At 54.0% G+C, this 18,970-nt stretch overlaps 7 protein-coding genes across 7 annotated transcripts; 5 read left to right on the top strand and 2 right to left on the bottom strand.

Moving 5' to 3' along the window:
- Positions 1-274: 274 nt before the first annotated feature.
- On the bottom strand, positions 275-2,491 carry BU26DRAFT_595348 (uncharacterized protein; the record flags this gene model as incomplete). Its single annotated transcript, XM_033834935.1, has 4 exons — positions 2,267-2,491; positions 2,050-2,217; positions 1,244-1,862; positions 275-1,126 (listed from the first exon to the last, which is right to left on the bottom strand). The coding sequence occupies exons 1-4, from the start codon at positions 2,299-2,301 to the stop codon at positions 275-277; spliced, it is 1,674 nt and encodes a 557-aa protein (XP_033684445.1). The 5' UTR covers positions 2,302-2,491.
- Positions 2,492-2,825: 334 nt separating this feature from the next.
- BU26DRAFT_484847 (uncharacterized protein) lies at positions 2,826-4,343 on the top strand (the record flags this gene model as incomplete). The annotated part of the gene is made up of 2 exons (XM_033825868.1): positions 2,826-3,376; positions 3,424-4,343. 2 exons carry the CDS (start codon positions 2,826-2,828, stop codon positions 4,187-4,189), a joined length of 1,317 nt encoding a protein of 438 aa, XP_033684444.1. The 3' UTR covers positions 4,190-4,343.
- Positions 4,344-4,527: 184 nt separating this feature from the next.
- On the top strand, positions 4,528-7,471 carry BU26DRAFT_318245 (glutaminase A). Its single transcript, XM_033822003.1, has 4 exons — positions 4,528-4,848; positions 4,944-5,038; positions 5,087-6,513; positions 6,563-7,471. The coding sequence occupies exons 1-4, from the start codon at positions 4,675-4,677 to the stop codon at positions 7,318-7,320; spliced, it is 2,454 nt and encodes an 817-aa protein (XP_033684443.1). The 5' UTR covers positions 4,528-4,674; the 3' UTR covers positions 7,321-7,471.
- A 151-nt stretch (positions 7,472-7,622) lies between these two features.
- BU26DRAFT_565088 (uncharacterized protein) lies at positions 7,623-8,285 on the top strand (the record flags this gene model as incomplete). The annotated part of the gene is made up of 1 exon (XM_033833352.1): positions 7,623-8,285. One exon carries the CDS (start codon positions 7,623-7,625, stop codon positions 8,283-8,285), a length of 663 nt encoding a protein of 220 aa, XP_033684442.1.
- A 538-nt stretch (positions 8,286-8,823) lies between these two features.
- On the bottom strand, positions 8,824-14,392 carry BU26DRAFT_457490 (uncharacterized protein). Its single transcript, XM_033824946.1, has 5 exons — positions 14,209-14,392; positions 13,921-14,156; positions 12,499-12,544; positions 9,416-9,740; positions 8,824-9,267 (listed from the first exon to the last, which is right to left on the bottom strand). The coding sequence occupies exons 1-5, from the start codon at positions 14,288-14,290 to the stop codon at positions 9,009-9,011; spliced, it is 948 nt and encodes a 315-aa protein (XP_033684441.1). The 5' UTR covers positions 14,291-14,392; the 3' UTR covers positions 8,824-9,008.
- A 951-nt stretch (positions 14,393-15,343) lies between these two features.
- BU26DRAFT_484840 (uncharacterized protein) lies at positions 15,344-17,074 on the top strand. Its single transcript, XM_033825867.1, has 4 exons — positions 15,344-15,878; positions 15,928-16,104; positions 16,174-16,569; positions 16,623-17,074. Exons 1-4 carry the CDS (start codon positions 15,789-15,791, stop codon positions 16,713-16,715), a joined length of 756 nt encoding a protein of 251 aa, XP_033684440.1. The 5' UTR covers positions 15,344-15,788; the 3' UTR covers positions 16,716-17,074.
- On the top strand, positions 17,014-18,084 carry BU26DRAFT_565085 (uncharacterized protein; the record flags this gene model as incomplete). Its single annotated transcript, XM_033833351.1, has 1 exon — positions 17,014-18,084. The coding sequence occupies one exon, from the start codon at positions 17,014-17,016 to the stop codon at positions 18,082-18,084; it is 1,071 nt and encodes a 356-aa protein (XP_033684439.1).
- Positions 18,085-18,970: the final 886 nt, after the last annotated feature.

Genomic DNA, 18,970 nt, shown 5'->3' with positions numbered 1-18,970 from the left:
CGCGCTAGAAACGTGGAAGTAGCGCAGAGCTGTATCATTATTTTGACTACTGACTTTTGCCTCCGTAAGGGAAGGGGAGATGTCCTGCTAGGAGGCTATCATAAGTGAGATATACTAAGTGCCTATTTCTGGTACTAACTTTGTGCTTCACCCCCTAAGTTCATGCCATCACACCTCTTCGGGTATCACCATGTGAGGTTTCGCGTTCCTCCATCTAGTGACTACTGAGTATCAATGGACGCTGTCTTCAACTGGATCGGTAAGCTATCTCGACTCACTCAATCCACAGCCCAGTCCGCGTCACCTCGCCCAGACGCACTTCGCGATCACACGTCGTAATTCCCTCCCCGTTATGAATGACTGGAATGGCTTGCACGTAGTCCATGTATCGGTCGACTCGGGCACGACGGCGGTTCTTGTTGCGGCCGCGGCCTACGTTAGGGTCAGGGTTGTCGGTCAAGTTCTCGTTGAAGTGATTCTGCCTAGAGAACTCGCGCGGATAGCGACAGTTCCGGGCAATGTGACCCTCTTCGTTGCAGTTGTAGCAAACGGGTGGCGGGCGAGTGCCATTCTTCGACTCGTCTTTGATCCCGGTATCGGCCTCGCCGGTCTTTGCCGCATTCTCTTCCGGGATTGTTGCTAGGCCCTGGTCCACGGTGCAGTTACGAGCGGTGTGGCCGGTCTCACTGCAGTTGAAGCAGACAGGAAGACGCCGCGTGCGCTTCTTGGATACCTCCTTGGTAGTAACGGATTCGCCAGCCCGGATTGCTGTCCCATCGGTGTTCATAGAGGGAGCGATACCCTCATCGAGCGTCACGGAGCAGTCGCGGGCGATGTGTCCTTTCTCACCGCAGCGGAAGCAGTTCTGGCGCGACTTGAATTTCTCCTTGCGATTCTGCTTCTTCGCCTCGGGTTGATCGGCGGGCGAGGTCGTAGGCTCGGCCGCTTGACTAGCGTCAACCGATGCGGTCTCGACGGTGTTCTTCGTTGGCTTCCTAAGGCGGCGCTTCTGACGAGGCTTTCGCTCAAGTGGCCCTTCCTCTGCTGAGGCCGATGTTGGTTTCTTGGTGTCAGCAGCGATAGGCAACTTCACGACAGGTTTTGGGGGGATGCCATTATTCTCCGTCTGTGGGGGTGCTCGCTTGGCCTTCCTGGATCGCCTAGGCTTCCTGGGTTTCTTCGCGTCCATAATATCGCCATTCTCATTGACATTAGGTTCAGCGACGCTTCGTTGTGCTGCAACTTTGAGGTAGTAGTCATTAGACTCCCGAAGGTAGCGATTCGGATTCGGTCCATTGTAATACTTCTCCGAGAGAATGACCCGATGGTCCAGGGTCTGATGGATAGACTCTTCTAGTGCAATGCGGAAATCTGCGTCCTCTTCTGCGTGAGTCATATAGGCCGTGTAGTCGAACACCAACGGCTTCGTCATGACATCGGCGATTAATTTAATGACATAGTCGGTCAACGAAGGAATAACCAAGTTGATTCGCTGTATCGAATTGACATTAGGCAGCACCTGTCGGAATCGGGAGCGCAGATACCCAATCACTCGGTCGGCAAGCGACTGGTACTCCAAGTAGGTGGCATGGTCGTAAAGATCGATGAGCTGGGGGATGCTCAGATCGTCGAGCTTCGACTGGCAATCCGTATCTTTCTCCCCGCCGAGCATGTAGCTGTAGATCCATTGAACGATCGGTTTCACTCCATCCTCAATGAAGAGCGCAGAAGTTCCGTTAGCAAGATGTTTCTTCGCGAAACCCCAATGATGATGTAGGAGATTAACATAGGCACCCTCGATGCCGATGAAGCCGTCGCCTTTTGGTCCGACGAACACGTTGGCTTTCCTCCCGCTTTTCAACCTACATGCCGTTAGTCATCATGCCGAGAGGGAAAATTGCAATACACGTATTAGAAACGTCTTGTTCCGGCAGCAGAAAGTAGTCCTGAAGGCCTTCGATGGCAGAGACGAAGCCATGCCTTCCTGTAGGTGAAGACATGCCATTGTGTGCCGACATGCCCGTAGATGCTAGAGCGCGATCAACTTACCTGGCGAATTGGGCTGGGGTCAGGTACGCCCTCTTGGCCTTCGTGATATTTCCGCCCTTTGACGGTGCCATTTTGGTCTTGACCTGAGACTCTGCGAGCTTGGAAGGGTTGTCTCGCTGACTGGCATTTCCATTCGATTTTGCAGCTCGACGGCCGCGGTGGTTGGTACTGAAAGAATTAGTCATATCTTTCATGACAGAAGAGGAAGTGAGCTTACCCTGACTGGGAAGGGGGTGCGCCGCGAGTGGACATGTTCCCTGATCTCGTAATTCCTGTCTGCGAAGAGTGCTAAATTGTAGATCGGGAGCTCAAAGAGTCGAGTATGGATGCGGAAGGGTTGTGTTGAGGATGGTGGTGACGAGTAAGGAGGAAGAGATTCGGAGTGAGCGCGCTCGACAACTCTTTATAGGGGGCGATAGCGCACAAAGGCTAGGCACAATAGCAGGACCGGTGAAAGAGCAGAGTAGCTGCGTGTACGCGGGCGATGACTATAGCAGGTAGTGAGATGGGCAGACTGACTGCGAAGGCTTTCACTTACTTGGTTGATACCGGAGGCCGCCAATTATACGCCTTGGCCTAGAATTTGACGTGAGGGGGAAAAGGTGAAGAGTCCAAGTACTGGTGGCGACTGCCGAAGCCCGCTCCCGACAAACACGGAAGCTGCGACAAACAGCTACCTAGGTACCTACCTCCGACCCGTGCCATCGGCACGTTTCATTTCCTCGACAATTTGCAGCTGGATCGGGCAGCCGGATTGGCGTCGACACCTGGGCACTATGCCAACCTATCGAAGCATCACCCTTACCTTGCACTCGCAGTTCGATATCGAGACGTTGCCCGAATATCTTCCTCGTCCGCAAGCATACTATACCGAGCGCGATATAGTTGGCAATGTTCCGCCTCTTATTGACGAAAAGGCCTCGATATGCAGTGTCTACGTCCCGGCGCTGCCTGGCAGCCAATTCTGGATCGGCTACTCGGTGTCGCCGCCGGTGCCTGAAGACCAGCAGTTTCTTTTCAAGCTCTTCATCAACGGCACGCATATCGTGAGTTGGTCTACCGGAAAAGAGGAGAGGTGGAGGGGAAAGACAATGTTTGGGCTGTATGAGAGGGAGGACGAGAGCGGGAAGAGGCGGACTGAGAAAAGAGTGCTGTGCTTTACATCGCCCGATAAGAAAGATGGGCAGTGGAAAGACGTTCCAGATGCGTTTGACGAGGAGTCTTACATGGAGCTACGAGTGCATCGTGCACACGCAAGGAAGAGGATCGAACGGAAGATTGAGGATTTCAAGAAGACGGAACATGCGAAGAGCAGACGCGGAGTAGAGTGAGTTCCCGCCCTCCTGGGGTCCGCCATTGTACTGATGAGACCAGCCTCGTGAATGCAGGTCGCGCCGGGCCGGAACAGCCAAAGCGCTTCTACAAATTTGCGCTTATCGACCCTACCGATCAGCCATTCGCTACCTTCCGATATTACTACCGCACTTGGGAACAGATCAATCAGCTGGACTTGTTGAAGGACGGTGTCGGCGAGCCCGGAGATGACACAGATATGTCCGTGATCGAGCCGTATGAAGGCCCCGACATGGTGCCGCAAGAGCCGGAGGGGAGCGAAGGAGTGATTGAGGGAGAGCCAGGGGACGTCTTTGGGCCGAGTGACGAGGGCACAACCGATTTCCAGCCACGCGCATATGTTCCTTCTGGTGCTCCGGGCTCGCGTACTTCCGGAAGGTACTCGATTGAGCAAGCTTTAGCTGAGTGTCACAGCGGCGGCGTGACTCTACCGCAGTTCTACCGTCTCTCTATTCCGCCATCTTGCCGGCTTTACCCGCCCGCACCTTCATCGCGACCGCTCCCGTCTCTCCCCCGAAAGAATGACACGTCGCCCCGCGAGACGAGTTACCGGCCTCATCCAGCGTATCCAGTCGACGAGTGGGCTATAAGGACACCGAGCCCCGTCAAATCGATCCGCGACGGTATATCAACGCCGCCTTTGGGCAAAAGAAGGGGCTTCACGCCTACGTCGCTGATGAACGCTATTGCGACCACGTGGAAGCGTCGGGGAACACCGAGCTCAGAGTTGACAAGCGACTCAGGCAGCAGGAATGCACCCAGGAGCGTTTCCCGAGGGGATGGATAACCAGTTGAATGAAAGGGAGTCTCGGAGGGGGTTGCTTGCATTGGGAAGAGAGGCGGCAGAATCAGTGCATTGCACGCGTGGCCCCGAGGAAGCGTGATGGAGGCATCGTTCTGGAGCTTCTGCAGTCGAGGAGCGTCCAGCGCTTGTATTCAAAATTGAAGGAATTTTGAGATGGGACGACAGAGTCGTCGCCCTCGGCTTGAAACGTCAACCCTGCACGTGCCCCAGATGGTGATGCAAGGGACGCGACGCTGATTGGCTACTCCAGCTCACCCCGCAACAGCTCCACCCGGGCAGCTCCCATGTCCAGCTGACGGCTACACGTGCAGCTCCACTATTGCCGCCGACCACAACAGCTCCTCACCCTCTCATGATTGCGATATCGAGGGTTGTACATGTACGATTGCAATTGCCCTTGTGTCGACCACTAGCCTTCTGTTCTTTCCTATTGTTCCATTGCTCGGGCTGCGCTTGATTGTGACGCAATGCGTCGGTTCGGCATCGTTGCTACGGCGCTTCTGGCAGGCGTCGCGGACGCTTCGACACTCACCCCGCCTGTCCTTCCTCTGATCGTGAGGAACCCGTATCTGAGTACTTGGCTCGGGAACGCGCGGGAAGAGCCATGGCACAAGTGGCCTATGTTTTGGACTGGTAGCGAGGTAGGTTGACGGCCTCTGACGGGTTCGGATGCTAGGCACCCGATTGACGTCAATTGAGCTGCAAACACGCGGGAATTGCTAACGTAGCTCCACAGGTCGGATTTGGCGTCCTTGCTTCCCTCCCCGACACGAGCCAAGTATTCCCGCTGCTGGGCCGGCCCCACGACTCCCTGGATGAAGACGAGACACAGCAAGTACCCAGCTGACGCCGTAAAGACCAGTGCTGATATGGATACAGATACAGCATCTCCTTCCCCATATACAAAGGCGCAAAGTATGACGCTTCGACAACAAACCTCACGTATGCCCTCCCAGCGCCGGAGAAGTTCCCGGACGCCGACGACCTCGAGATTACACTCTCCTTCCTCTCCCCCATTACACCGACCTCGACTCTGCGGCAGTCGATTCCCGCGACATACCTTACAGTATATGCGGAAGGCAGCTTCGATGTTGACATCTACATTGACGTCAACGGACAATGGGTTAGCGGAAAGCGCGAGAGCCTCATCCAATGGGGCCTAACGCAGCAGGGAGCTGTTGGAATACCAAAGGGGCTCAAGACCTGGAAAGTCAAGCGCCAGGTCGAGCAGGTCTTTACGGAGTCCTGGGACCAGCCTGAGTGGGGGCAGCTGCACTTCACGGGCCCTGAGGACGTCCGCCATGAATGTGGTACCTCGGCTCTGCTTCGCCAGCGATTCGCTCGGACCGGAACACTGCAGAATGAGATCGATGAGTCGTTCCGCGGCATCATGGATGAGGAGCCTGTCTTTGCCTTCTCCAAGTCCTTCAAGCTGGAGAAGACAGCACCTAAGACCGCTTCGAAGAGTAGCAGTGTCCTGTTCACCATTACCCATATCCAAAATCCGGTCACTCAGTATGCGTCTGCTCGAGGCCTGACATTCATGCGCCCACTGTGGAAGTCCTGGTTTCCCACCGATGACAAGCTCATTCAGTTCCACTACGGCGACTTCGAAAATGCAAATATTTTGGCTTCCAACTACTCCGAGCAGCTACGCCTCGACGCATACAAGTCAGGCTCCGACAACTATGTCGATATAGTGGCCCTGTCTGCACGCCAGGCAATGGGTGCTACAAGCTTCTCGGGCACTCCGGAAAGTCCGCTCTTGTTCCTGAAGGAGATTTCTTCGAACGGAAACTGTCAGACCGTCGACGTGATATTCCCAGCATTCCCCTTCTTCCTCTACACCAACCCGAGGTGGGCCGCCTACCTTCTGGAGCCCTTGATCGAACACCAGCTCAGCGGGCAGTATCCGAACAAATATTCGATGCACGATCTTGGCGCCCATTTCCCCAACCTCACCGGGCACGCGGACGGAAGGGACGAATACATGCCCGTTGAGGAGTGTGGAGACATGCTCATCATGGGCCTTGCGCTCGTGAATTCGATGACGTACGACTCCGATGAGGAGGCACAGTCGATCTGGTCGACGGTGGGAGACAAGACCGAATTTACCGCGCAAAACAAGAAGCCATTCGCGTTGACAAACCTGGGTACGCAGGACGGTATTGCATACATCGATGACTCCTGGGGCGGCGGTGCGAAAGGGGTGAATCAAGCGAAGAAGTGGCTGGAAGGGAGCTATGACCTGTGGAAACAATGGACGGGCTATCTCGTCGAGGACGCTCTATGGCCTCACAATCAGCGTAGGATTATTTCCGCTTGTTCAGCAGGCCCCCGCTAACATCGAGTTAGTCTGTACCGATGACTTCGCCGGCTGGCTTGCGCTGCAGACGAACCTCGCCCTTAAAGGCATTGTCGGCATTAAGGCTTTTAGCGAGCTCGCGGACCTGCTCGACCGCTCCGGCGACGCAAAGCACTATCGAAACATATCCGAGGACTACATCAAGAAATGGCAGGAATACGGTATCTCGCGCGATGGCTCTCACGCCAAACTCGCATACGACTGGTACGGCAGTTGGACGACGCTCTACTCGCTTTATGCCGATGCGCTTCTCTGCTTCCACCCATCCATCACAAATGCATCATCCGAACAACCGCCCTCCGCCTTCTTGTCCAGCGATCATGAGCACCAGAAGCCTCTTAAGCCCATTGACCCCAACAGCGGCCGCACACCTGTAACGGAAGACTTCATCCCATCGCATATTTACAAGATCCAATCGTCTTGGTACTCCGCTGTGATGCAGAAATATGGATTGCCTCTCGACTCGCGCCACCTATACGCCAAGTCCGACTGGGAATTCGAAGCCGCCGCTGTGGCGTCCAAGAAAGTGCGCAGCGAGATTCTGGACCGTGTGGCACTGTGGCTGAACGAGACGGTCTCGGATCGCGCGTTCACTGACTTGTATAAGACGGAGGGCGATGGTGGATTCCCGGGCCCGAATTTCTTTGCCCGACCGGTGGTGGGAGGGCATTTTGCGTTCCTGACTATTGAGAGGGCTTGTGGAGGGAAGGCAATGGAGGGCTTGAAGTTCTTGGAAGAGCAGGATTAGCCGTGGTGGAAGAGGTAACCGTGGTGGACGAGGGATCACATGCATGGGACGTCCAGGGGGATGAGCGTTGGGAAGTTGGGGAGGAAATTTTACGCGTACCTCGCCGTGGTACTTGGTCGATGGTAGCAAAAGGTCGGTACAGCCTATGGCATGCTTTTTGCGTTGCAAAAATTGTCTTCAACACTTTGCGGACAAGTATATAGGCGTCCTCCCAGAAGTGTTCCCTTCTCTATCTCCGCCTTTCGAAACTACGTCGAAGTGCTCCAGGATCCCCTATCCACATACCAGTTTCCAACCTCACAATGCCCTCTAAAGCACCCCAGCTCACCTTATACCCCTCCGGCGTCTACGCTCTCTCCCGCGCTCCCCGCGGCGACAGATGGTCGGCTTTCATCCCAGCCGACCATCCAACACGCCCTGAAGGCCCCCAGGATCCGCAATCCACACACCACCTTCCGTCGGGGCTACTCGACGACGGCGGCGCGCCCTCGTCCCCGGGTAGCTCCGCCTGGAGCACGCTCGCCAACGCTCCGGCTCCGGATCGCGCAGCCTGGGGCTCTTCGGACCCCTCTGCTTGGCCGCCCTCGCCCTGGGAACGCCCCGCCTGGAGACCTTCGGCACGCGATGTGCAGGCCTGGGGCCCGCCGCCCCGTGAATCGTCGACTCCTCGCTCGGGTATCCGCGACGCGCTGCGCGAGGACTCGATTGAAGAGGATGAGAGGAGGGAGGTCCGCGCCCAGGCGGTTGAGTTCTTGCGCCGCAGGACGCTGGTGAGGATGAGTGAAGGGGAGGGACGGCAGGGCAGGGGAGGAGAAGGACTTGCGGAGCGGCGCTGCGTGGAGGAAGAGCGCGCGCGCAGGGTGGGTGTTATTGGGGACGGGCGGCCGAGGGGGAAAGAGGGCCCGGAGCTGGGCAAGGGGGCTTCCGGTCCTGCTTCCGCGGATGAGGGGACGAGGGAGGAGTGAGGGGAGTGCGTAGGGATTGGTTGTGAGGTGAGGTGTGCTGGGCGCCTTTTGATGAGGGGTGGACGGGGGGTTCCTGCCCTTTGGGGGGGAGGAAGGGGCAGGGGATGTGGGTGGAGTTTCTTCCGAGTGGGCTTTTTTCATTTCTTTTTATGTAGTATAGTTATCGCGTGTGTTTTTTAATTTGAGTATTGGAGGGGAAGGTTGTACATTTTGGAGGGTTGTAATAGGGCTTTTGTTTGGAAGCTGGAGGTGGTGGGTGGAAGTTGGGCTGGGACGCGGGCTGTTTGTTGCATGTACATTTTGGTTTTTTTTAGTTTTGTTAATGTAGTTGTAGTTGTAAATGTTACTCTAGATACGAAAAAAATGGGAAGTATGGATGTGCAAACAAAGGGGTGAATGGACAGATCACGTGACCCTCTAGCTGCTGAAGTTTCCCCGTCACAGTGGTTCTTCCACGCTGGGTTGAGGCTACAGCATCATTAGGCATCCAACAAACCTGATCGGATTTTATCCCTCCTGCCAGAATTTGGTCGTACTGGTGTCATTTATTTTGGGAGTGGATGCCAGTTCCGTAAGCTAGAGATTGATATCGCCTGGACCTCTAACTGGTGACCCGATCCCAAGGAATCTAGCGAGGCCAATATACTCGTTAGATCTACCAGCTAAATCGCTCTTCCGAGATTTCTGTACAAGTCAAAGCTCGCAATGAGAGCGCTCGAAAAGCTAGAGCTTGGAGCGCAAAACGTGGACCCTCTCAAAGTTGTTCCCCTTCTTCCTTATACGGTCCGATTGAATTATTGGCGTACGCTTCGCGTTTGCTGCTGAGGATGAAGACGAGGATTCAGGGATTGCTTCTGGCGGCGGCTGCGGCTCAACGTAAAAGATCAGGCAGGGAGCCTTGTGCCAGGTGTCGCCGTGGAAGACTTGGACGCGGGTGATGAACCGGTTTCCCAACTGCGCTTTGTGTTCCACTAGGAGGTACCTGTCCGTGTGTATTAGCAAATGCTCTAGGAGAGAAAGGGGAGCACGTCTCAACGCTGTGCTTGTTGAAAGCCTTTAGGAGATGGCTTTCCATAACCGAAGTAGAGAGACTGAGCCATGCTGGTTTACGTGTACTGAGATGTACGTACCCGAATCCTTGGCCGTTGGACGTTCCTAGGATAGCCTTGAATTCGTCCGTGTCCCATTCAAAGAAGTGTCCAGGCCACGGTCCGAGAGTCAGTCCGTTGTCGTTCAAAGCTTTGGCAATGACAGCTTCTGTCTCGCCGTTTGTGATCGTGATGGACATGAAGTACCGGATAGGACGGTTGTTGTTGTTGTTGCCACCAAGAGTAGTCCAAAATAGCCACGCCACGTCAGAAAACTGCTGGATTGGGGGTAGTCCAGAATCAGGGATTGGGGGATTTCTCTTTTGGGCGGCATGCTTGGGCGAGAGCCTGTCCATGGCGATAAGCACTGCACGCAGGAATGAGCAAGCAGTACATGCAGATGACACGCAGGTGATACATACCTCCCTCCTCCGTATTGAATCCTGTTAGAAACTCCGCACCAGTTACCTGCAGCCCGGTTAGGAACTCGGAATGAACTGACGAGAGTAGACTTACCCGGTACCGCCGTCCATCCACGGTATAAAACTGCTGATCGTACGGTATGGTTCCTGCTTTGTCCAACGACCGCGATCCGTGGCTAATCATCCAAACCTCAATCTTGCCATTCTGCGCAACGATCTTATCGGAGAGGCCAAGCGCTGTTAGAGCACGACCGATGCCCCACCTGCAACATTAGCTGATGTCTCCAGTAAACGCGGGGAAAGTTAACATCCTAGCATGTCTCGGCTTCAATCGACGCGGAAAGACTTCTAGTTGACCTGGGACATGCTGGACTGGGTACTGCGACCTTACGTACCCATGGTTTGGATAATTATTACCTCCGTAGAAGTCGACCAATGCACCTTCAACCGGCTTGTAACCATCATATGTCCATTTGACTAAGGCATGTGGGTCCTGCCATGGACTCTGAGCGGATTGCCTCGGTGGCCGGTAAAGCTGCTGGCCTGCTTCCTGGTCTGAGAGTGCCATGGCTTTCACTAGACCCCTTCCTTTGCACAAGCATTTATTCCACAATGTGATATCGGCGGGACCTAGAGACAATGGTGGGAAGGGAACGCCTGCGGTAGCTGCGAGAGATGAGTTGAGGGTGTCATCGCGCGGCCTCGGCAGGATTCCGGAAACCTCTGTCTTCTTGTCTTTGAGCAGAAGCATATCTCGCCTCGCTACGCCCTTTTCGACTTGTCGTATCTGCCTCGTAGATTTGGAGAGACCCAACTGGGTGTCGGCTTCCGGGTTCTCTGGTGCTGCTGATGGCCCCTGCGGAACCTCATCGACGTAAAACATTATGTTAGGAAGGTTATGGTAGGTATCGCCTTTGAAAATTGAAACACTCGTAATAAACCGGTTGCCGAGCTGTGCCTGCAGATGTGGCGGTATACATTAGCAGATATCCCGGGACAACTTAAGGGGTGATGGGAGTAAATTTTAGGGTGCTTGAGTCTGTACTTGCTCCACAGAGAAGTTCCCACATACCTTGTGCTGGAGTAGGAAATAGCCAAATCCTTGGCCATTGGGCGAGCCTAAGATGGCTCGGAATTGTTCCGTGCCCCACCGAAATGAGGTTCCTGGCCATGACTCAAGCTCCTGTTCATGGTCGCTCATAATTCGGCTGATTATGCTCTGAGTCTGGGCATTCGTGATGCTGAGCGAGAAGAAGCCGCGGACATTGCGAAGGACCTCAGGTGGAGCCAGGTTCTTCCAGTAGATCCAGGCGACATCCGAAAACTGCCTGAGCTCAGGTAAGTCTTGCACGGGTGGGACCCTTCTACGCGCCGCGTGGTTGGGTGAGAGCCTGTCCATGGCCATGATGACTGCAGAACGAATTAGTCAAACACATACAGCTCGCGGAAAGTTTTTGCACGCACTTCCATCTTTTGGGTTTAGGGAGAATATGAACTTGGCTCCAGTTGACTGCGACAATCGTTAGCACGTTTGAACTGCTTGAGCGTAGTCGACTCGGCAATACCCAACTTACCCGGTAAGTTCTTCCATTTACTAGATATCTCTGATCGTCGTATGGCACCCCATCATCTAGGAGATCCAGGTTTCCATGGGAAGCCACAGAGACATAGTTCCAGCCGCCTCGTCCTGTGGCTTTATCAGACACATGTAACTCCCTCAAAGCATTACCTATGCCCCAGCCATGCTCTGGATAATTATATCCGCCGTCGAATTCAGTGATTGGACCGTCCGCTATAGCGTAGAAGTTCCATCCCCAAGTAGTGAGATCGTCCGGACTGTTCCATTGGCTCTGAGCCGACGCTCTTGGTGGTTCGAAAAGTTGACCTGCATCAGAATCCGAAGAGCGCATGGCTCTCAGTAGGTCGCTGCCTTTGCATTGGCATTCAAACCAATAATGTTCATCAGAAGGGGCTGCCAGGGGCTGAGGGGGCGGAGGCGGGTCCCCTGGTGGGGGCGTATCTGCCCTCTTGCCTTTCAACTGTGAAGTGTGCCGCCTCACTAAGTTCTTCTCTCCCTGTCGTATAGGTCCCATAGGATCGAGTTCGGCGGTCGACTCAGGGTCATCTTCCGGGTTTTCGGGATTTGATGGCTCCTCCGGTACCGGTTCAATGTGAAAAAGCAGGAAAGGAAGTCTGCTCCAGGTATTGCCAGCAAAGATTTGGATAGCAGAGATGTACTTGTTTCCGAGCGCTGCCTTGTGCTGCACAAGAAAATAGGCCACTCCCTGAGCATTGGGCGTGCCTGAAGCCTTGATTAATTCTCGAAAAACGTCTGAGGGTTGGTTCCATACCTAGGATTGCACTATACTCCTCGGAGTCCGACCGTAGTGTATGGCCTGGCCATGGCTGTAGCGTCTTTCCTACTTTTTGAAGAGCTCGAACAATTATGCTCTGCGTCTGTTTATTATTAATCATGAGGGAGAAGAAGTAGCGGATATTTCGTATCTGTTCGCCGACAGCTTCCCTAAACCAGAAGATAGACGCAACATCTGAGAACTGCTTGAGCTGTGGCAGCTCTTGTACGGGAGGTGTCCTCTTCAAGGCGGCGTGGTTCGGAGATATTCGGTCCATCGCCATGATGACTGCAAGTACGAATGAGTATATTAGAGTCTCCTATCACCACAATGACCTCCGTAGACGTACCTCCTTGGGCTGAGTTTATTGAGAATACAAAACGTGCACCGGTGACCTGCAAGCAATGTTAGATACATCGACCGCCCAAGCATAATCGGGGAAAGCCCGACTTACCCGATGGGGTCTTCCTTGGGCGAGGTATCGCTGATGGTCGTATGGCACTACGCCGGAATCGTCGAGGTGCCTTCTTCCGTGTATAACCTCGTAGACGAAATTCAGGCCATTGTTTGCGTCCGCTTTGTCGTTGAGATGTAGCGCTCTGAGAGCGTCGCCAACGCCCCATCCGAAGCGTGGATAGTCGTGCCCAGCGTCGAAGTCGATGAGATTGTCACTTAGATCAGTATAGTATGTGTAACCCCACGCTTTGAGGTCCATCATGTTGTTCCAGGAGCTCGCAGCCGACTCCCGCTTGGGTTGGAGAAGCTGACCGGCGGCGTGATCGGAAGAGCGCATGGCTTTTAATAGGGTACTGCCTTTGCTTGTACAATCGCACCAGTACTTCTCATCAGCAGCGGCTGCTAGGGGCGGAGCTTGACGTGGAGGCGGATTCTGTTGTGGAGGCCTGTCTGGGTCGCCAGCAAGAGACAAGTTCGTCGCAAGCGACCAGGGTGAGTTGACAGCAACGGGACGAGACGAGTTGATAGGTAGATCGCGCAACCGCCGGGAGTAATTTCCCGCCTTCGTCTCTGTGGCTAAGTCGGCCCCGACTGTGCGCTTGACCACCTCGACTGGTGGAAGGTTTTTCGGTGGTGGAACAGGAAGGACCTTGAAGAGCAGACAAAAGCTCTTTTCCCGATCGTTGCAGTAGAAGACTACAATCTCGGAGATATACAGACTGCCTTGACCGTCTTTAGCGCCTGAATTGAGCTCCACTCTATCTTTGTGCTCCGCTATGAAGTACCCAAATCCCTGGCCATTCGGCGTGCCTGGATGATCGTTAGCCCCTTCCACGCCCTTACATTGATAATACATACCTAAAATTGCTTTGTAGTGATCAGAGTCTGGAAAGAAACTATGACCAGGCCACGGACTGAGAGGTGCAGCAATGCTCGCTAGCGCCTGGTTGATGACCGTTGTCGTGTCCCCATTCCTAATGTAGACGGACAGGAGGTAGCGAATACGCTTAAGACGCACGTCCCTGATGCGATCTTTCCAATATAGAAAAGCCACATCTGAGAATTGATTGAGCGCCGGGAGCTGGTCATCCGGGACTGGCGGATTCATATCTCGTGCTGCGTGTTTTGGTGACACCCTGTTCATCGTGATGATGACTTACGGCAAAATAAGTCAGCCATTTATTGTACCCAAGGTTTTAGTGCACATACCGCCATCTTTTGAGTTGATGCTGAATGTGAATGATGCGCCTGTCGCCTATAGCACTTCATTAGATACTCCTGGAGTCACAGCACATTCGGGAGTGATGCAACGTACTCGGTACTCTTTATCCTCAACGCGATACCTTTGCTTACTGACGTCTTCAGCGTTTTCATCCTGGTTGTAGTGATCGCACTGTATGATCTCGTTGTCGCCACCATCCAAGGTAGAGCGGTCCGAAACACCAAGAGCTCCGAGCGCACGGTCGACTCCATATGTCCAGTGCAACTCAAACATATACCCCGCAATCTTGTTGGAAGGCACGTTATGCCAATACCATGTATTCAAGTCGTCTGTAGGAAAGAGTTAACCTCTGGTTGTATTACAGGACATTCGGCGCGTTACCAGGATAGTTTTCGAACGGACTCTGAGCAGCCTCGCGTTTAGGCTTGAAGTACTGTCCGGCATCTTTGTCAGACGCATACATAGCCTTGAGTAAGTTGTCTCCCTTGCATTTGCAGCGTGTCCATAGGTCGACAGTTGGCGGTGGGGGCGGCGGAGGGACTCCAACGCCCGCTGTGTCCGGAATAGACGCATTCGAAGCGGCATCGCGCGGCCGAGGTAGAGACGGAGGGCTTGAGAGTCCGGTGAGGTTGAAAGACGACACATGTCTGGCATCGCTGGCGACGAGAGCCGCAAGGGCCCAGAGGCCGACAATAGCGAGCCTCATCTTCGCAGCTCGCACGGCGATGTATTCAACCAGAGGTAGCAGAGTATGGGGGGGAGAAAGAGAGCGAAGTTGATATGGAAGTTGGAAGGCGGGGCCCGATGAGAGGAGCGGTAGAGTGAAAGACTTAGCCAACGCCGCAATCGGGCGCCCGTAACCTTTACCCTTCGTACATACTTTTGAACCGGCCTTCCAATCACCCTACCAAGCTCTTCGCAGCGGACTCGAAATTCCGCCTTCCCAAATATATTTTGACCGAACTGTGAAGCTATTCCCCTGCTGAGACCTCTCGCTGGTATCCGTGCCCCTTCGCAACACAGAATCCATATTCGTCCCCAACAAAATCAACACTGAACCTTAGAAATTGGTGCCACACATCCAACACACGCCTCGTACAGCTTTTGACGGCCGTCACCAAGCAACGATAATGCACTCGATAAGTGAGTGTCATCACATCAAGCTGGACTCTGAACTCTCGTGTTGCGTGAAGGAAAGGCAGCCTCAGAAAGGCCATCATGTAGTGAATATTTCCCGTGTTGTTGGTGGACGCGATCAACGGATGTTCAACCTTGGCGGATTCAACTGGAAACCATGGCATAAAGGCTCCAGACGGGTTATTGAGATGTCTGTTAGGCGTTCTGAGATGCAGTGAAAACTAGACGCGGACGGGTCTCAAGGGATGTTGTGAGTGAATCAACGCGCAGCTGGTGAAGGCGAGGTTGGAGAAAAGTGGGTCTAGTGCACGGACCACCGCGTGGGCGTGGGCGTGGGCGTGGGCGTCATCGATCGTCCCGCCTCGTGTCTTCCCCGTCAGTCTCACTCGCCTGGTGTTTTTCTGGGGTCCTTGATATCGCGAGACAATTCTGGAGAGCATCAAATGGATATCCATCGTCGGGCGAGCGAAGAGAGCGTGCAGTTCGGACCGAAGAGCGCGCCCCGACCTGGGGGGCATTTGTGGTCGCCCCCTCACTCTCACCATCAAGCATCCCCACTGTCGATCAAGCCATTCTCGAATAACTGAGCCCCTGGTTGCATAGGCGTTGTTGCGGCATGCATACCATGCATATGCGGCTAGATGACGTCACTGGGACATTATCGAGCACGAGAGTGCCACGAAAGAGCTAGGATGCATGCATGTGCAAACCGGCTGGAGAGACTCTAATCATACCATCTCAAAAGCAGAATCACGCTTCGTTTGCATTCCTATCCGTTTTACTCGCGGAGGTCGGAACCAAGCAGGCTTTGATCACAGGAACACATGGCTGACGCACCATTGCTCGGAGGAGCGAACGATACTACGCGTTCGACCGGAAGCCATCGACATAATGCTAGGAGCGTTGACAGCCATGTAGGGCACCCTCTACACGATTAAGGGATGAGAGTTGACTTCCGTGCAGCTAGGCATCCTTCGCTCCATTTTCAAGCTCTTCTATACGGGACTCATAGCCCCCGCCGACACGACATATGCTACGATTATGGTGCTGCTGAACTGCCCGGACCCAGACGAGCGAGATAAGCTCACCATGCAGTGGCGCGATCATAAGCTGAACGAGTTGAGCTTCATCGGCGTTACCGTACGTCCTCTCACGATCCCTCCCCTGCCAAAAGGTAATCTGGAACCGTCACGCTTACCACGGAAGTAGAGTCCCCTCACAGCAGTCTGTCTGGTTAGCACAGGCTCGTGGCCCGAAATCAGCTCCAAACCCTGGTTTATTAAGGCCATCTGGTACTGCGGCATCGTTTTCGCCGTCTTCTCCGTCCTTACAGCTGCTCAGCAATCCCTTCGCCTGCATCGACTGTCCGCGCATCGCAATGGCCTGCATTACATCCGCCTCTGCCTGGTTCGAGACCGCAAGCGGTTGGACAGTGAAGAAGGACAGCTGAAGTTGGTCCCTAGACCATTCCAGGTGTGGAGTTGGCAATCATCAATGGTATTCCTACTAATGGCCGTGGCCTGCTTGATTTTGGGGATGCTGGTGCTGTTGTGGACCGCAGTGATCGAGGATGGGAGAGGTATAGTGTGGGACGAGGATGCTAAGGTCAGTACGGCGGTTCATGCAGTCAGAAAGTGAGACACTGATGAGTTTGCTAGCTAGCAACTACCTTCACGGTGGTCCTGGTCGCTTCGATCGCGTTTCTCTTAGCGTCTCAGGTGTCCATGATGGTCGGTGTCGCAGTGGACTAATCGAGCATCATTGAAACCACGAATGGAAGGCTCGCTCATAGATGCCTCCTACGACTGGAAAGAGGCGGATCTCTTTCGAAATCTCTACCGAAGAATGTAAAATGTAAGAAATGCCAAAAACACTGTGTCTGGGTGAATACGAGGGATACTTCTCTCGGACCAATACGTGAAGAGGCGGCAAGACACTTCAGGCGGGTTCGAGACATGGCGCACTGTAGCAAGTGGGTATTTAAAAAAGTGTGGTCGGACGACCTAGCATAAGAAACCCACAACTCCGCTTCAGTGAGGGCATAACAACATGCGCAAAGTTGGCATCTTCATCGATGGCGTCCCTGTCATCAAAGCCGGCGAAGTTACCCGCAATGCGATGATTCGCTTCAGTCGTCTGGCTTCCCATCAAGTTCTCGACCAGGAACAGTCATCCGCACATCTGCCTGTAACGTGTTACACACGTACGGTGCAGCAGGTTCTGGCTTGGGTCGAGCAAACATCTGCATCACCAGGCGACCACCGGCACTACGACTTCCCCATGGCTGAATCTCTTCAGGAAAACGCTCGAATCTACACGAATATGATGCTCATGGGCATGCGTCCGGACGTCCTATTTCGGATGGCATCCTGGATCTGTGACAACTTCACGACTACATGGCGCTCACTGGCTCACAATGATCTTCATAGGATTGATTTGTGGTTCTGCCATCTGCTCTGGGAGCCCCAGACGCTTCTTAGGGATCCGGTCTTCCGCATGATCGTCCATACGTTTGCGTTTGGCCTCCAGCACAACCAGCTTCTCAACCTCCAAGAGCTTCAGGAGTACTTGCAGGAAGATTGCCCGACGTTGTGGGAAGGTATTCGAGCTGTGGGTCCTGTGCGGTATCCCACCCGTGATCTGGTTGCTGATCTGACGATCTTCCCGTTGTCGCCTCGCTGGCGTAACCTCCGCAGACCCATGCAACCACCAAACGCGCGAATGCGCCTCCAAGCCCATGCTGAGGCCACCCCTGACTCCACCGTTGCAAGCCCAATCCAATCTCCTGTTTCTATCTCTCCCTCCCCTCGTCGGCTCATCACCTACCCGATCACCTCTCGCAGGCCCTCTCCATCTTATGCAAACACCCACACCCATCTCTCATCACCAACCCAGCCATCAACGCCATCCGAATCTTCCTTCCCGTTTGCCGACAACCCGATCGCATGGTCGCCACTGCCGGAAGGTTGGCCTTCAACAATTTCCGTTAGCGGGCTTAGGGACTTGGGCCTGGATGGAGTCTTCATGGTCACAGTGCTGTCCTCTCAATCGAGCTCTGCTGCGAGCAGTGCGGTGGTTGAGGAAGACGACGATCTACCGTATGCTGAGCGTGAGGATTAGCGACTTTGCTATGACGATGATGTAGGACGCAGAGGTAGAGGAACATAAGGATGGTTAATAAATTGTCCCTAAAGGAACATCCCGCAATGATAGGCGTAGTTAGCGAAGAATGAGGGCATCATCTGAGTATGCGAATACATATCATGATCAGTCTAATACAGGCTTTAATGCACGTTTGACTATTTCGCACCCTGTTGAACGAGTGGTAACTTCAGCAAGCAGTCCCATATGAAGGACTCTTGTGTCTCCAGATAAGCTTAACCGGGATTCACGTAGGTGGTACGGAGAGCAGTTCCCACCCGGTAGAGAATTGCAGTCACGTGACTAGCTTTGAGGTCGCTTAGCACCTTCGCACGTGCTCCTGCTTAGGCCAGTTTCTCTTTCAGACCTTTGGACTTCGGGCTCAGACTGCAAATATCCCCAGAGACCGAAACTTTTTGGCTGTCGCGATCTGAAAGATAGCGTAACGGGTTAGGCAGGTTAGCGCCGAGCGATGGATCGGACCAACCTTGGAACCCCGCACCTTACATCTCAAACATCATCACCATCCATGCGGCCAAATTGTTGCGAGCAAGGCGTGAACCCAAAAGTAACGTTGGTGGCATCTTTCTTCACACCTGGTTTCTCCCTTACGTTAGAGGCAAACAGGGTAGGCACAGCGCGACCCCGGGCAAACCCACTTCATCGGGGACCTGGGTACCGAATGCTCCACACTCGCCTTTGTCTAGCGCAGGGAAGGCATTGTGCCGTTTTAGTGCAATGGATGGATATGGCAAGATACCGTGGCGCTTGCCCTTTGTTCTTCGGTCAACAAAGAAGCGATCACGCCGGAATGGGGATCGAAGCATGCGATATGAGACCGGGACTTGACACCTGGGCGCGATCT

This window comes from Trematosphaeria pertusa, assembly GCF_010094035.1.
Source record: "Trematosphaeria pertusa strain CBS 122368 unplaced genomic scaffold BU26scaffold_7, whole genome shotgun sequence".
NCBI classification, from domain to species: domain Eukaryota; kingdom Fungi; phylum Ascomycota; class Dothideomycetes; order Pleosporales; family Trematosphaeriaceae; genus Trematosphaeria; species Trematosphaeria pertusa.
The sequence above is the reverse complement of the archived record's forward strand: the minus strand, read 5'-3'. Positions and strand labels throughout refer to the sequence as shown.